The sequence below is a fragment of the Ambystoma mexicanum genome, chromosome 11 (assembly GCF_040938575.1).
Source record: "Ambystoma mexicanum isolate Mex_15411 chromosome 11, UKY_AmexF1_1, whole genome shotgun sequence".
NCBI lineage: Eukaryota > Metazoa > Chordata > Amphibia > Caudata > Ambystomatidae > Ambystoma > Ambystoma mexicanum.
In genome coordinates, this window is record NC_090934.1 from 52,319,683 (window position 1) to 52,338,541 (window position 18,859).

General features: G+C 44.4%; 1 protein-coding gene across 12 annotated transcripts in view; it reads left to right on the forward strand.

Moving 5' to 3' along the window:
• Nucleotides 1-18,859, forward strand: part of ADGRB2 (adhesion G protein-coupled receptor B2) — a 1,170,899-nt gene that overhangs the window by 598,687 nt on the left and 553,353 nt on the right. For all 12 annotated transcript variants that reach the window (XM_069622503.1, XM_069622504.1, XM_069622505.1 and 9 more), the window contains one exon: nt 14,828-14,992. In XM_069622503.1, coding sequence (XP_069478604.1) covers nt 14,828-14,992 — 165 coding nt within the window. The remainder of the gene's footprint in view (nt 1-14,827; nt 14,993-18,859) is intronic.

Sequence of the window (18,859 nt, forward strand, 5' to 3'; positions counted from 1 at the left end):
TAAAGAGAAAGTCTTCCATCAGACAAACAAGAACTATCAATTCCAACTGTCTGATAATTCCCAGATTCAAACTCTCCACCATTGGTGGCAACAGTTTCCCGGTGAAAGCTGCCACACTTTGGAACTCTTTGCCACACAACCTGAGAGCTGATCAACCATATTTGCACTTTAGAAGGCACCTCATCAGTCACCTGAACTCCAATAACCCCTGTATTTAGTTGTACATTCTATACCTATGTATAGATATTGATACTCTTTGTTTGCGGCCTTGCCCTCGCCTCTAACAGCCCCTGTACACATCTGTATATTTCTCTCCTGTATAGATATTGATATTTTTTATGTATGAAGATTTGTATATTTCTTATTCCTGTAATCCTTGAATATCTTTAATTTTACTTCAACTGTATATTTCTGTAACATTGTAAGCCTCGAATTATCTTTTTGCCTGCGCCCTGTTGCCCCTGGGTAAGGTGCGCCACACAAATAAACAAACAAACAAACAAACACCAATCATAACATTGCATAGAGATAAGGGTTCCTGAAAGGAAAACATATTTTGCAAACATTCCCAAATTTGTTTCCAAAAGAAAAAAAAAAAAACAAATGTCCAATAATCGATGCACCTTGTGTTCCGAATGATGCTCCTTGCATCAGTCTTCGTGATGTCACTAACCCCATGTTCCTGGACCTTTATATCACTTTTGCGTCCAGTGCCTTTTCTGGTCACTCTCGCTCGTAATAAGTCAGTGGTTCTCCATCGCTCACTATGTGAGATCATTGTCAGACACCTCCCTTACAGTTGCACATGATGTGTGTATGGTTCGTCTCCCAATCAGTGCAACCATTCCTGGCACTGGCGGGCCCTCCTGTTTGCCTTCATTGCTTTATTTCATGATCCATCCATGATCTGTGTATGTTTCGTAGACTCTCCCACACTCCTCATCCCTGCTTGTGAGAGCTGCACACCCCCTATCCCATTACTCATCCTTGTTCCATGTCCCCGTATCTCAGAAACTCCAGCTGCGTGTCTGTTTCTCATTATCACACCCAATTGAGAATGCTGTGTTGCATAGTGGCTCAAGCCACTTCTATGACAAAAGGTGGTTTCTTTATTGTGTTTATGGTATAAAAGATATACCTTACACAACATAAATAAAACATTAAATTACACATTCAATCACACTAAAATCATAAAATTGCAGTTAATGCATTACAATCACAGATATTCCAAAATCATATCAATACCTTATTAAATAGACTTAAAATTCAATTCATGTTTCTAATTCATATTAATAGCACCATATAGAAAAGCACAAAATGTCATTTATAAAACCTGAGCAAGAAGTTCCCCTTATTCCAGGTTTATAGATCGTTTATCAAAAATCTTGATTAAAATCTTTACCAATGCAAGCAATAGAGAGATTTGATTACCCGTCATTAATCTATTCCAAAAATCTTTGCTAATAACAGCCAAAGTAGAATGAACAAAAGGACCTAAAAATTGTAACTTATTGTCCGACATCGTGTTACATTCCATTACTAAACGATAAAGTGTCTCTGTGCAATCCTTTTTACATAATCTACATGTCCTTAATTATTTCAGAATCTTTAAACCTGGCACCATGATTTCCAAAGTCGGCGAGAAATTCAGTCTGAACTTTAAAAACCAATGTCGTGCATGCTGTGCGGGAATTTCCCCCAAATACGCTCTAACTTGCACAGTTTGTAGAAGGAATACTCTGATCTCACTTCCCTGTACCGTTCAAGTCTTAACAGATCCTTGGAGTCTTTGATCTTATCCCATTTTCTATTGTCTTTTTCAGTATCATGTGGGACATATAACCCTCTATTTCAATTTCCCTAAACAAATTCATACATTTTTTGTCAAAATTGCAACATAACGAGTTAGAATTCAGACTCGCCATATTGCTCCCATGTGTGAAAATGCTGCCCTCAGTAGCATTTATTATTTTTAGATACAATAAAATACTTCTGTGCACATATTGGGACCACCAACATTGTGGACCTAACTCAAGTCCAATACTAATCGCTACTGACTTAGGAATTCTTAAAACATCTTTCAGGATACAACCCTCAAGTTGATCCAACCATTTCCTATTTGTTGGATGAAGTAGCTCGATTCCATACAGAACTATAGGTGACACCTTCATTCTATAACACTCAATCATCCGGATCAGAGAAAACGCGCACAGCCTCATTTTAACCATTTTCATCAGTAGGAACCGGTTTTTGTTTTCGCCTCTATTTTACTTTTTTTACTTTCTTGTATTTGTTTTGCGGAAAACAACCTAAATAACACAATGTATCCACTTCTTCCATAAATGTGTGATTAATTGTCCATAAGTATTTTTTTCTCTTACGTTTATTTGATATTGTCATTACCCTAGATTTTGTTGGATTAATCAAAAGTTTATTTTGTGCTAAATAGTGAGCTACTCCATCCAAGGAATCCCGCAGGTGTGACATTTAGAAGAATTAAATAGTCAGCATAGGCAAGGCAATTGGTCGTTAAAGTTACGCACCCGGGAGTGTAAGCCAAACATTCATTACATTGTTTCGAAACATATACATTAAAAAGTGTGGGAGTGGAGCACGCACCCTTGACTCCTTTATTGACTTCAATGCTCCTTGATAGATCTCCCTCAATATTTATCCTTACTCTTACGGTATTGTTAGAGTAGAAGATTAACAACATACCTAACAAACCGTCTGGAATCTCCCACGTAAACCATTTTTCCCATAAAATGTTGCGTACGTTATCAAAAGCAGAGGAAGGGTCCAATGATGCCCCATAGAATGATCTTCTGGCATCATTTCGAGCTCCAGCCAAACAAGAAGATAAAAGCTACCCACTCATTTCCGTTCCTGTGCCTTTCCTGTAGCCCATTTGGAACGGGCACAATAGCTCCAGATTCTCCACCCATTTTGTTAAGTCCTTAAGTACCATATTTGCTAAAATCTTGGACGAAACATCAATTAACGAGATGAAAACATTTGCTGCAAACAGTTGGAGCCTTGGCCCTAAAAGGCTCTGCGGACTAAACAGAACGCCTTGAACTCAACTCGACGAGCCACCAGAAGCCAGTGGAGGCTGCGCAGTCCTGATGTGACATGGTCACGAGGGGAGAGCCCAAAAACTGTCCATGCTGAAGTGTTTTTGCAGCACATGGAGTCGATCCAAAAGATAGGCTGGTTGAGCCAGATAACGCGCCTGGCAATAGTCCAGTGTGCCCAGAATCAGGGAGGCCAGAATTGGAGCCCGTAATGGAGTAGGAAGAAACAGAAGTACTTTGCTGAGAACTCGAAGTTTGAAATGGCCTAGCTAACAAACCAAGCTAACCTGTGCTTCCATAGAGAGGGAAGCCGATATTTTAATACTGGGATTCTTTGCAATAGGCACAGGCTGCGGAAAAAGTCCTAGGGACAGGCCAGTAGTCCAGCTACAGAGAGAAACAGCAAATGGAGACCCAGCTATCAAAATCTGTTTGTTCACCATTCAATTTAAGCCAGTTCTGGCAAATCCAGTCCCCAACAGGTTCTAGACAAGACTTAAAATTGGCAGCCCCAGAGGGGTTATTAAATTCAATATTAGGGGATATTCCCACCTAATCAATGCACTCAAGCTATCAGTTCTTGACTGTCTAAGTTGTACAGGATTTGGTCTTTGTATGAAAAGCTCCCCTAGCGTTCCATGTAAACTCAAAGGATACGTAAATGCTCAAATCTCTAATGCACCTATGACCCTTATAAATATTGATTCTTATCATATATTCAGTATGCAAGTTAACATCATTTTATTGATGAATCAAGACAAAACCACAAGTAGCTTGACACCAAGAATACTGTATAAGCCGACACGTGTTTCGAGAAATACTTCTCCTCTTCAGGGATCTCAGTTCGTATATCAAAGATTATGACAAGAAATTGTGTGCAAAATGTCTTATACAATCATAACATAATTCATGAAATCATAATACTTATGTGATGATCGAGCATTTAAGATGGCGGTCTTGCAGCTAGAGGCAGATATACTATATACATGAATAGTCTGTTGCTATTCCGGTCGCAATCCAGCCTCACGATGGTTCCCTTCACACACACCAGCTTTACAAGTATACCTAGCAATGAACGCAAACGCTTCCTGACAGCAGGATAGAGAGTACCCGAACTGTCCATCCATTAGGTACGCGTTCTATTTGAATAGTTAGAATTAGCAACTACTGAAACGATCTGCGTAGTCACACAGTACAGTGGTGGCCCCCAGCATCTCATGTATTGTGTCACTGTTATACCCCTAGAGCTCAATGTTATCAAGCAGGCAAGCTCAAATTTCACAACACGGGCTAAGAAATACAAAGGCACACTACATGGGTGTAAATCCATGATGAGGTTTCTATACCATTGATAAGAACACTGCAACAAACAGCATACACTTCAATCTCTAGACCAAGACGTGCGACAAAGGCATCTCTCGCAGACGATTGTATCTGCTTATGGAAGTATTACACCATTTGTTTAACGTTTAAGAATGAACCAAACTTTGCTAACACGGAGCACTCCTTGATTAGTTGATTTATAGGTAATATTCAATAAGGTAAATTGAATTACAGAATTAGAGAGATAATGGGTGATGATTTCTAGGCGCGGGGGAGAAACCAACAGCCTTGGCATATAGGTTATATATATATATATATATATATATATATATATATATATATATATATATATATATATATATATATATATATATAACATCACACATTGCTAGTCACTGGCAGCCCCCTACACCTCAGACCTTAGACTTTATGGACTAATTGGATCCCTGCAGATACTGTAAGGCTGGCAGCCCCCCCATCCCAGACCGCGATGGTGATGATATTTGCGGCATTTGCATGCGGATTGGGAGCGGTTTTTTCAGAATCACTCTGATAAATTACTTGTCTTTTTGCTGAAGAAGCATCTATATTTAGAAGATGGAATTCTTACTCGAATAATCACTTAGGATCATCTAATGCTTTTCTTTTGTGTTCTCTGTTCGATTGTCCCTCTCTCTTACATATATGGATTTTTTTGGACTATTTTGGATTGATGAAAAGTTACTGTTACTCATCAACAACCTTCATATATATGTACCTATTGCAATAGACTGAGAGCAGTGCAAGAATAACATGTAAATAGGATATGATCGCTTCACTAACATCACAAAAGTATTATGAGTTCTTGAATTATGTTATGATTATATAAGAAATTGTGCACACAATTTCTGATCATAATCTTTGATAAATGAGACTGAGAGCCCAGACGAAGAGAAGTATTTCTCGAAACCTGTGTCACATCATACAGTATTCTTGGAGTCAAGATACTCATGGTTTTGCCTTGATTCATCAATAGAATGATGTTAACTTTCATACTGAATATATGATATCAATAAATATCTGTAAGGGTCATAGGCGCATTAGAGATTTGTGTACGTACGACCCCAGGAGAATTGGGTACGTATGGCCCCAGAGGGGTTGTTCACTTCAAGAGGAACTATAATCTGAGTGTCATCTGCGTACATATAACAACGTAGACCAAATGACTGGATAGGGTGAGCCAGGGGATGAACGTATATGTTAAAAAGAATACGGGAGAGTGCAGACCTCTGGGGAACACCACAAGGGGATGTCAAGAATGGCGTAAAGAAAGGTTTTGTGAGTGATCAGCCAAACGGACCTAAACCAGAAATGCAAGCCAACTGCAACCTAGCGGAAACGGTACAACCTGTTAAAATGTTACTCTTATGCGCTTAACCCTGTTATTGTATATGCATTGTATCACCCACTGTAAGTGACCACTGTTCTGCTGTGTTAGCCTGTGTCAGGCATTGTAACTAAGTTTCGAGTCCTCTTGTACTGCTGCGCCCAGATGCCCACGGGCTCGGAGCGCATTACCAAATAAATAAACAAACAAACAAACAAACCTGGGAAGCAGAATGCTGTGATCTATGGTGTTGAAGGCTGTCGACAGATCTAATTGTATAAGGATGCCCTCTCCACCCAGATCAGATAGCGTTGCAAGATAGTCCATGACTGAAAACAGGACTGATTCTGTGCCACAGCCAGGCCTAAAGCCTGACTGGAATAGGTTGAAAAAAGCAGAGCTTTTCAAAAACGAGCTAAGCATTGGTGCAAATATAGATTCTAATAGCCTGATCAGGTAGGAAATATAGATTCTAATAGCCTGATCAGGTAGGAAATATAGATTCTAATAGCCTGATCAGGTAGGAAATATAGATTCTAATAGCCTGATCAGGTCGGAAAGTCGAGAAATAGGAGGATAGTTGGGTGGAAGCAAGGGGTCCAGCAAGACCTTTATAAGGAGTGGGATCACCATGGCAGCTTAATCGGAGCAGGAATGGAACCAGAGACAAAAGAGTGGTTAACAGCCACAGTGACTCAAGGAGCTATATCGGTATTACCTATTTTAAAACAGTTAGAGCAATAGGTTCTAAAGGAGAGTTGGACGTGAGGTTCCATGCAGCTTGAATTATGTTGTCCGAGCCCACCAGTGGACAATCAGACCAAGAGGATGGATGAGTAGAGGCTGCCATTAGAGCAGAGCTATCAGCATGTGATCTGGACACATATGTACATATAGTTTGGTGAATTAGATTTAATTTTTCAATAAAGAAATCAGATAATGTATCACATTAAGACCGGGTGGGAGGAGTACTACTAGTTGGAGAAGGTACTACTGATTGTGACTTAAGATCCTAAAGAGTACTCTAGGCCGGTTAAGAGCAGGTGTGATTTAGTAGCTTCTACTTATGGCCTGCTGGTAGATACATCTCGCTTTACGAAAGCCAGATCTGGCAAAGGGAGGATAGTCCATTCTCCATTTTCTCTCAGCTTGGGATGGTTCTTGAACAAGGAGTTCAACATAGCATCCGATCCACTAGCTCGCAAATTTTCCAATCATCAGTAAGATGTCGGCTTTGTCAAAGTCGTAATCCCACCTACCTACTTTATACAATGGAGTGGGGGATCTAATAATAGCACATTCGCGGTGACCCCCGAAGAGTGAAGTTTTTACCTGGGTGCCCCTGACAGGAGGGCCTGCTGGGAGAATGCTTGTGATACTAGTGCTTGCTGCCACTTTTCTCACATCTTGGACCCCAACCAACGTTGCACATTTTGTCAACCTAACAACAATGGAGACTACATGAACCCTCTGGAATGTGTACTTTCACCGGCTCTGCTGTCTTCGTGGCGCTATAGTTCATGCAATTGCTGTAGTGTGACTTCTATGAATATTGCAGTGAGTCACCTTTGTGCCACTGCTGATGTGAATCCAGTATTCGACCCACATGATCACATGATCCCATGATCTCACCTGTATCTTTTTAGTCTTATTGCAAGAGTAGACCGGGGGTGAGGGGCGGGGCGTTACCCCTTCAGAGATGTTTTTTAGGACTGGTTATGGAATGTTTTGCTGGAATTTCAGAGGAGATTCATGGTTGATGGGTTAAAACGACCTCCCCATCAAATATACCCCCGTCCCCATTAACACTAAAAGCTACCCCATAAACCCTGTGTATGCCGGTCATTGTCCGAGAGATGTAGGCTGCTTTGCATGCCATCGTATGTATGGGGCAGCTACTAATGGATGTGGCTGGCACACCGCCAGGTATAGCCTATACCAGGGTTGCCATTCTTTTATAGAGGTGAGACTTGCATGCTGTTCTCTACTCTTGGCCATAGCATCAGACCTTATCATGCTGCTCATTTGTGGAGATGTTCGCTTCCTTATCACCCCCATTTCTTGACCGGAATGCCTCCCTTTTGTTTAGAAGTCGAGAAGATGTCACCCGTTCAGCAAGAAAAGTGTGGTGTAAATAGGCCCATTAGGAAGAGTTGGCATCGGGCAGTGCCAGTGCAGGAAACAGACCTTACCATGGTCTATTGCAGAAGCCCAGTCATTTGAGAAGGGTGGGCGCGCAGTGGTTGGATGCCGCGGGCCTCCCTTTCCACGGGCACCACACAGTTCAGCCGGGGTGCTGTGCAGTGGGACCCCTAATCAGCCACACCTGCTGACATCAGGTGGGCTCCCTCGCAGGGAATCCTGCCTTCAGGCACGAGATGCAGACTCTTGATTTCAGGCCTGTGTTCAGACTTGGAGTGGAGCTGGCGGAGAGATCGCCTCTGCTCCCCAAATTAAACTCAACCAGTCCAGGGTTTTGGGTTGGCTCCATTGCTTTCTGGGTCTTGTGTTCCGTACTTGTACATGAGACGGAGTATAGGCAAGCCTATGGCCTGGCTTAGTTGCAGGATGATACAAAGTGACGTTTATTTATTAGAATTATTGTGCCTCGGAACACTTTACAAGGTTGAAAAGGTGGAAGGTGAAACAGAAGTTACAAAATGTTTTCAGGATAAGATAGAAAGATTAAGATAGATAAGTGGCAGCAGGGGAGATGGAGGGTCAGGGTTATGTGTGGGGAAACAGGTATACACTTATGCCCTATGTGTCATTTATTAAGAATACTGAGGATGTTTTTTGTAATGTACATTTTAGTAGTTATTGTACCCCACCTACAATTCACTTTTATGTGTATGTTTAAACTGAGCTTTGAAAATAATTTCTTAGCATTGAGTAAACAACATTCAATTGTAAAAAACATATGATGGCATTTAAAAATAGAGCAAAAAATGCATTAGTACAAAAATGCAGAATCAGATTTCCTTGTTTCAAAAATATGCTGATGTTACTACAAACTCTAGCCTGCACGTGTTTCGCTCAATAAAGCACTTCCTCAGGGCCTAGAACAGGCCTGAATACATTTCTACTGATCAGTACACTTGCTTCCCAAAATGTGTCTGAGCTTAATTATTTAATATCTATAAGCGGGTGGGTTCTCCAATGTAAGGCCTGTTTTGTTTCTGCTTCTACGTTAAGCTTGATCTGGAGGTCTGGTCTCACAAACGCACCTCTAATTAATTTTAGGGCCCTGTGCTTGTCCGTTCAATGTTAAACGCAAAAAAAACCTTAATGGTTGTTATTAAAGTGTTTTCAGAAACCTCTTGTAAGTTTCTGTCTAAAAATGTAATTTATGACCCTCCCAGTTGTTGCCATAGGGCAGTACTCAAAAGAAGGACTTGTAAGTTCCAGACTCCATTCACTAGCAGGCTCTAGAACTCGGGATTGGTCTGTTGAAGGGACTCAAGGCAGGCGTTTACAAGTTCCTCTTTTGACTACTACCCTATGCCAACAACCGTGACAATTACAAATACGAGATTTTTTAAAACAGTTTATTAAATAACAATCGGACGAACTTTTGTGCGTAACATCAAGCGAACAATCACATAACCCCTAAATTGGTAGGAGGAGTGTTTGTGATGCTGAACCTCCATCATCAAGCCCAACGTAGAAGCTGAATCATAGCAGACCCTAGATTTACATTGGACAATCCACATACATATAAATATTAAAGAATTAAGCTCTGATACTTTTTTGGAATCAAGTAGTCAGAATTTGCTAAAATCTGTTCGAGGCCCTGATGAAGCTAATTTTTTTGTGAAACACGTGTTTGCCAGAGTCTCTATTAACATCAGCACATTTTTCCTTTCACACTGGGATTTGATTTTGAATTTGTGTACTTATATATTCTCCTTTATTATTAATGAAATGTGTAATTTGAAATTGAATGTTATTCATATGTCACTCAATACTAAAATTATTTTTCCAAGCTCAGTTTGAACATGCACACAGAAGATAATTGTAGATGAGCTAAAATATTTACTAAAATGTAGTTTAAGTGCAGTACATTACAAAAAAAATAATCGTCTTTCTACTCTTTAAAACAAAATAAGTACACAATTGGAACAGTGGTTCCATGTAATTCCAGTGAAAAATGTAAAACATGGAGCCACACAGGCATTGAAGTTGAGTGTGGTATCTGTGAGTGCCCAGACTGGCGAAGAGGGTGGCCACAAATGCACAGAGATGGGGGTATCCACGAGTACCTAGATGCAAGGGGGCACCTGTGAGTGCACAGGCATGGTCGAGCACGTGCCCATGGGCATATACACTGGTGTATTTGTATTTTTGTATTTTATTGCTTATATAGCGCTTTAATCCAAAGCGCTTAAACACAGGGACATTAAACATGGAACATAGAAGCAATAACAGTATATAGGAAACAAACCAGAAAAACAGCATGTGGAATTGCATTTGAGGAGGAAGAGGAAAGGAGGGGGAGGGGAAGGAGAAAATGGAGAGAGCGTAGGGAGTAGTGGGAGTAGGAGGGGGGATGGAGATAATGGGGAGACAGGGAAGATAAAGGAGAGAGGAAGACGGTATTGGAAGGAGAGAGAAATGACTGCCCAAACTGAGGATCATTGTACACAAATAGACTGCAGACTCCCGAGCACCATAAGACTCCCTGAGTAGGGGTGGGGGTGGGGGGAATGGAATGGATCATTTCATCTGCCGCACCCCCTGTTGTCACTCTAGCCAACAGCACCTTAAGCTTGTACTTACAGAGCGCCCAGTCAAGATGTGGTCACTTTGTCAACAAGAAACCCCTCCTCTAAATAGGACTCTGCCCATGGAAGAGACCCTTTCTATTGAATGAGCTCTGTACTCACCAGGGTGGTGGGCTTCATTGCTTCCTTCTGATGTCACTGTGCTCCAGTCACTATACCTGTTCCATGGACAGTGACCCGCCACCTGTTAAGGTTACCCGTTATTCCATGGACAGTGACCCGCCACCTGTTGAGGTTACCCGTTATTCCATGGACAGTGTCTCGCCACCTGTTGAGGTTACCCGTTATTCCATGGACAGTGACCCGCCAGCTGTTGAGGTTACCCGTTTTTCCATGGACAGTGACCCACCACCTGTTGATGTTACCCGTTATTCAATGGACAATGACCCGCCACCTGTTGAGGTTACCACGGTACCAGTTGTGATGCCCTTTACTTCATAGATGCTGACCTCCCATCTGCTATGGTCCCTTCCTCCGTCAAGGGTCTGCAGATCATGAGCAACCTTATTGCAAGGAAGGACCACGTCCACCTCCTCAATGACAACCCTTCCCTTTCAGACATTTCAAAGTGTCTGTGCCTGGACCTTGGCACGCAGTTGGCACGTCTTTGTGCCCTGGCCGCAACACTGGGTCTCGGGATGAAACTTATGAGGTGCAATGGCACCTCACTCAAGCATATCAGGCTCCCATTAGTTAATGGTCCTTAGTTGCTTGTATGATGGTCTCCACCAGGTGAGGGTGCAATGGCACCTCGCTCAAGCTTATCAGATTCCTATTAGGTAATGGTCCTTAGTCGCTTGTATGATGGTCTCCACCAGGTGATGATGGGTAATGGTCCTTAGTCGCTTGTATGATGGTCTCCACCAGGTGATGATAGCTAATGGTCCTTAGTCGCTTGCATGATGGTCTCCACCAGGTGATGATAGGTAATGGTCCTTAGTCGCTTGTATGATGGTCTCCACCAGGTGCTGATAGGTAATGGTCCTTAGTCGCTTGTATGATGGTCTCCACCAGGTGAGGGTGCAATGGCACCACACTCACGGTTATCAGATTCCTATTAGGTAATGGTCCTTAGTCGCTTGCATGATGGTCTCCACCAGGTGATGATAGGTAATGGTCCTTAGTTGCTTGTATGATGGTCTCCACCAGGTGAGGGTGCAATGGCACCTCACTCAAGCTTATCAGATTCCTATTAGGTAATGGTCCTTACTCGCTTGCATGATGGTCTCCACCAGGTGATGGTAGGTAATGGTCCTTAGTTGCTTGTAGTATGGTCTATACCAGGTGATGATAGGTAATGGTCCTTAGTCACTTGTATGATGGTCTCCACCAGGTAAGGGTGCAATGGCACCTTACTCAAGCTTATCAGATTCCTATTAGGTAATGGTCCTTAGTCGCTTGTAGTATGGTCTCCACCAGGTGATGATAGTTAATGGTCCTTAGTCGCTTGTATGATGGTCTCCACCAGGTGAGGGTGCAATGGCACCTCACTCAAGCTTATCAGATTCCTATTATTAGGTAATGGTCCTTAGTCGCTTGTAATATGGTCTCCACCAGGTGATGATAGGTAATGGTCCTTAGTCGCTTGGATGATGGTCTCCACCAGGTAATGGTGCAATGGCACCTCACTCAAGCTTATCAGATTCCTATTAGGTAATGGTCCTTAGTCGCTTGTATGATGGTCTCCACCAGGTGATGGTAGGTAATGGTCCTTAGTTGCTTGCATGATGGTCTCCACCAGGTGATGATAGGTAATGGTCCTTAGTCGCTTGCATGATGGACTCCACCAGGTGAGGGTGCAATGGCACCTCACTCAAGCGTATCAGATTCCTATAAGGTAATGGTCCTTAGACGCTTGTATGATGGTCTCCACCAGGTGATGGTGCAATGGCACCTCACTCAAGCTTATCAGATTCCTATTAGGTAATGGTCCTTAGTCACTTGTAGGATGGTCTCCACCAGGTGAGGGTGCGATGGCACCTCACTCAAGCTTATCAGATTCCTATTAGGTAATGGTCCTTAGTCGCTTGTAGTATGGTCTCCACCAGGTGATGATAGGTAATGATCCTTAGTCGCTTGTATGATGGTCTCTGACAGGTAATGGTGCAATGGCACCTCACTCAAGCTTATCAGATTCCTATAAGGTAATGGTCCTTAGTCGCTTGCATGATGGTCTCCACCAGGTGATGGTGCAATGGCACCTCACTCAAGCTTATCAGATTCCTATTAGGTAATGGTCCTTAGTCGCTTGTAGTATGGTCTCCACCAGGTGATGATAGGTAATGGTCCTTAGTCGCTTGTATGATGGTCTCTGACAGGTAATGGTGCAATGGCACCTCACTCAAGCTTATCAGATTCCTATATGGTAATGGTCCTTAGTCGCTTGCATGATGGTCTCCACCAGGTGATGGTGCAATGGCACCTCACTCAAGCTTATCAGATTCCTATTAGGTAATGGTCCTTAGTCGCTTGTAGTATGGTCTCCACCAGGTGATGGTGCAATGGCACCTCACTCAAGCTTATCAGATTCCTATTAGGTAAAGGTCCTTAGTCGCTTGTAGTATGGTCTCCACCATGTGAGGGTGCAATGGCCCCTCACTCAAGATTATCAGATTCCTATTAGGTAATGGTCCTTAGTCGCTTGTATGATGGTCTCCACCAGGTGATGGTGCAATGGCACCTCACTCAAGCTTATCAGATTCCTATTAGGCAATGGTCTTTAGTCGCTTGTAGTATGGTCTCCACCAGTTGATGGTGCAATGGCACCTCACTCAAGCTTATCAGATTCCTATTAGGAAATGGTCCTTAGTCGCTTGTAGTATGGTCTCCACCAGGTGATTATAGGTAATGGTCCTTAGTCGCTTGTATGATGGTCTCCACCAGGTGAGGGTGCAATGGCACCTCACTCAAGATTATCAGATTCCTATTAGGTAATGGTCCTTAGTCGCTTGCATGATGGTCTCCACCAGGTGATGATATGTAATGGTCCTTAGTCGCTTGTATGATGGTCTCCACCAGGTGAGGGTGCAATGGCACCTCACTCAAGCTTATCAGATTCCTATTAGGTAATGGTCCTTAGTCGCTTGCATGATGGTCTCCACCAGGTGATGATAGGTAATAGTCCTTAGTCGCTTGTATGATGGTCTCCACCAGGTGAGGGTGCAATGGCACCTCACTCAAGATTATCAGATTCCTATTAGGTAATGGTCCTTAGTCGCTTGCATGATGGTCTCCACCAGGTGATGATATGTAATGGTCCTTAGTCGCTTGTATGATGGTCTCCACCAGGTGAGGGTGCAATGGCACCTCACTCAAGCTTATCAGATTCCTATTAGGTAATGGTCCTTAGTCGCTTGCATGATGGTCTCCACCAGGTGATGATAGGTAATAGTCCTTAGTCGCTTGTATGATGGTCTCCACCAGGTGAGGGTGCAATGGCCCCTCACTCAAGCTTATCAGATTCCTATAAGGTAATGGTCCTTAGTCGCTTGTATGATGGTCTCCACCAGGTGAGGGTGCAATGGCATCACGCTCAAGCTTATCAGATTCCTATTAGGTAATGGTCCTTAGTCGCTTGTATGATGGTCTCCACCAGGTGAGGGTGCAATGGCATCACGCTCAAGCTTATCAGATTCCTATTAGGTAATGGTCCTTAGTCGCTTGTATGATGGTCTCCACCAGGTGAAGGTGCAATGGCCCCTCACTCAAGCTTATCAGATTCCTATTAGGTAATGGTCCTTAGTCGCTTGTATGATGGTCTCCACCAGGTGAGGGTGCAATGGCACCTCACTCAAGCTTATCAGATTCCTATTAGGTAATGGTCCTTAGTCGCTTGTAGTATGGTCTCCACCAGGTGATGGTGCAATGGCACCTCACTCAAGCTTATCAGATTCTTATTAGGTAATGGTCCTTAGTCGCTTGTAGTATGGTCTCCACCAGGTGATGGTGCAATGGCACCTCACTCAAGCTTATCAGATTCCTATTAGGTAATGGTCCTTAGTCGCTTGTAGTATGGTCTCCACCAGGTGATGGTGCAATGGCCCCTCACTCAAGCTTATCAGATTCCTATTAGGTAATGGTCCTTAGTCGCTTGCATGATGGCCTCCACCAGGTGATGCCCCCCCCCCCACCCTTGACCCTCTTCCACCCATGTGTTGTTGGTGTCTTCTCTTTGTGTTTGTTTTAAAGAAACCCTCTGTGCACTTTCATATTAAAATCTTTTCGCTGTGCTCTCTTTTTCTCTCCTACGGGTCCCCCCTACCTTTCCTGGGGTGTGCAAGTGGAAGGCCAATGGATGGAGTGGGCGTCCTGGAGCAGATGCTCTGTGACTTGCGCCAATGGAACCCAGCAGCGGACGCGGAAGTGCACTGCCTCCTCCCAGGGCTTGGGAGAGTGCAAAGGTGCGCACACAGACATCAGGGAGTGTGCCAACCCAGACTGCCAAGGTAATTCCTCTAGCATTGAGTTTGTGGGGATGAGAAGGGTGGGCGTGTCTGCATTTCTGGAGTGTGAGTGGGAAATGGGCTCCACCTATGCCATTTAGTCTTACAATGCATCATAAACCTCTTTGGAGAGCAAGGTCTATGCCTGCCAGAATAGTATTTGCTTGCATATAAACTGGTACAGGTTCAGTGCATGGAGCTGGAGCACAGCCATGGCCAGGCAGTTGCATTTGGACAAATGCTCAGCCTCTCCTCTGCCCAGGGGGAGCCAATTGCAGATGGCGTAGCATCTCCTGACCAATCATAATCTAATCACAATGACATGCCAGCTAGGTGCCAAGATCCACGTACCGACTCCGGGGAAATGAGCGAGGAAGATTAGACCTTCAGAGGATGCAGATGTCTGTGCCGCGGAGGACACCCGTTGTTGGTACATCTGGTTTTAGGGTGCAATAATGCCTCTGTGCTACCTCCTGTGCTTGACTGAGCGAAGTGGTTCCACCATTAATCATAGTGTTGGCCCCTTCCATATCTGCTGTCAAGCCTCCAAACACCAAGGCTCGCTGCTGATCATGGAGTACCCATGTTTTGAAGTTGACATTGAGGAACACGGCTGTGGTGGATTAGAGCTGGATGTGGCCCAATGGTTCCTCTGGCAAGTCTACAGACTATGAAAGAAAGCAGACTTTGCAGTCAAATTAATCATCTGTCACCTTGTCCAGTGACCAAGAACACATTCAGCAGTAGTCCTCTTTCGGATGGCAGCGGGGATAGTGCCATCTAGGCTGGTGAGCGGTGTCTGGGGCAAATAAGCCATTATCCGTCTGATTGCTTGCATCAAAGACATGACCACAGCCATTCCATTGTCCAGACAAAACCTCCGGGCAACCTTACCTCAAGGTAGCCTTGTGACTGCCTTCATCTGTTGGCATCTCATGGGAACCTAGTCTCTCCTTCTGGCTGGAGAGTACATTACACAAAAGCCATTTGCAAACTGCAAGGTGAATGGGTGCATAGCAAAGCAACCCCATTCAGTGATGGCTCCTTCCCTTGGGGCCGCTGAGTGTCACCAACTTCCTGTCTTTCCTTCCTCGTACCGTTGAGGGCGGTCTCCTGGGCAAAGCCTCCTATCTACAGCACTAGTACGTAGGCCCAATATAAGCACCTTGCCACCACACTCCTCTTTCTGTGTACCTTGGTTCCCCCGGATCTTTTATTTGCCACAACACATGCTCGTGATCTCTTCATAACTACAGAGTGCTGATGAGGACATAGCATCGCGGTGCACCGGTTAAAGACCGGTTTCTCGATTATGTGACCGGTCATTTTCTCAAGCTTTGCCGATCCCTCTGGCTGAGAACCCTTCATTGGAGAAGCCCCCCACGAGCTATAGTAATCAGTCACCCTCAGGCTCTTCCTGCCCTGCACTGAGATACTTTAGGTGCACTTGAAGAATGAATGCTGGCCAGCATTGAAGTATTCATGTCCAGCACTATAGGGAACAATTCATTTTTAATGTGCATTATGGAGTTGCTAGGATGTCATTTCTGTTCAGTGATGTTAAGGAGTCCCAAGGTTATTTTCCTTGTTATGTGGGCGCTGCTTGAAATTATCAATGGATTGGGATTAAATGGATTGGGATTTTGATGAATGGTTTGTTTCAACGGAATCAATGGACTGCGGCTGCTGTTCGAAGACTGTGCCAGTGGTTAAGACCATTGGTTGCAAGGAGGCAGAGCCTTCAGCAAGCATCATTTCTCATGCGGGGCCACAAGGGCCATAGCAAGCTCAACCGAGCCAAAAAAAGCGTGCCTCGTAAAAAAGAGCAGAACATATCGAGGCGGTCCACTCTGATCCTTTTCGAGTCCAGACGCACGAGCAAACCGTCCATGGGACCGCTGGGTAACCTGAATTGCCCCTGGAGCAGTCAGCTCTGGTCTCTTCGGTCTTGCAGGTGGATGCGGGGCTTTTACAAAAGAAGCCAATGGATGACACTGGCAAGAAAACCTAACAGAAAGAGGTTGCCACTTTGCTTGAATCCAAGTATAACCTACACCTATACGAGAAGACGACTCTGACGCGAATGATGACCTCTTGGGCAGTAGTCTACATGAGGACTCGTCCTCTCCCCCTTGATCTTCAATCTTTGTTTGGAACCCACCTGGCTTCACGCCGAGTGCACCAATATGAACATGGCATGCAGCTCTACCTCGAGATCTCCTCCAGTGTAGACATCCACAGGCTCAAGGCCGGCCTCTCACTGATCCACTCCTGGATGTCCAGTGCTTACCTGAGCATCAAACGCACCAAGACTGAATTTCTACTGCTGATCAACAACGCAAACACCCTGACATCCAGACCTGGCTCTCCACTATCAACCTTGTTGGCTTTACAACCATCCCCACCAGATGCCTTACAGAGCAGCTCAGCATCTACGATCCACTAGAAGCAAGGAAATGTACAGACTTCACATTTGCCTGTGCAGAAAGGAAAGAACCAGAAGACAGGACTTCCCTCTCTACGCCACGACACTCTGGAACCTCCTCCCTGTCAACACCAGACTCACCACCTCACGTCTACATTTCAGGGAGGAGCTCAAGAACCTCCTCTTTACGGAATGGCTTCTCCTTCACAAATAGGTCAACACTCCCTCCACTCCTCACCTCTCCTGAGTGATCTCCCCCCCCTGTTTTGACCCCTGGTTACTTTTAGATCTCTTCCTGCTTAATTGCCCGGCCTTCCCCCGTTCCTAACTCCCCGCTTCCTTTTATTGTTCCTTTGCAATCTTCTTCCCTCGCAGTGCCCTTCCCCCTATGATTTGTGAAGCGCTCTGTTGCTTCCAGAAGTTGGATCCCCTCTCAATAAATACCCGAATAATAATATTCAGAGACCTCGCCCTATTCAATGTAACCACTGTTTTGTGATATTGGGGTTCTATAGATCCCACTGCCAGGCATGCCAGCCCTCTACGAGGTGGTAGGCGTAGCCTGAGTTCATTTCCATTACCGAAAAAAGCTCAGGACAAACCACAGAACCGTATACTTGAGTGCAACAGCTTCTTCACACCAGTGACCAACTGGTTCTGGATCCAACCGAAGCAGGGCACCTTCAGAGCTGTGCTTCAGGACTCCGCCCACTTGGAATTGCCATGTATTGCGGCGGTTGGGCACATGGCTACTCTTTAATTTCCTTCACTTGTGTCATTCTGGAATCCAGGAAGTCATTCGGATGTGCAGAGATTGTCGTTGTCTCCTATGGCCCTATGCCTTAAGGAACTCATCCCTACTCTAGGATGAAGGATCCTCCACTTTATCATCACTGAACCCACAGTACACAGGAGGTCTTAGAACCTTTCAGCATCAAGTGGCACAGCGAGTAGAGCGCTCGCTTTGACATCCCTGCAGAGCCTGCTAACGCAGGTTCGAATCCCGGCAGGGCCAAACTCAGCCTTTCATCCTTCCGAGGTCGATAAATGAGCACCACACACTGTGGGTATTAATAAGCAGCGCTCAGATACTTGAGGATTTGTAGCACTGTATAAGTGCCAAATTATTTATTATTTATCAAAATAGCACACAATAGTCAACTTCAACAAATACTCTTATCTTACTCTATACTCATGCAGAAGATGGCTCATGAGCGCCCCTAGTGGAACTCTATGCCAATGAGGGACCTCCAGAGGGCTGATGGGGACATAAGTTAGTCTTCTCACGGTCCTGCAGTAGGATTGCAAATGTCTCTTGATATCTGCTTCAGGGCGCTTTCAGAGCTTCCAGTGGTCCTGCAGTAGGATTGCATATGTCTCTTGATGTCTGCTTCAGGGCGCTTTCAGAGCTTCCCGTGGTCCTGCAGTAGGATTGCATATGTCTC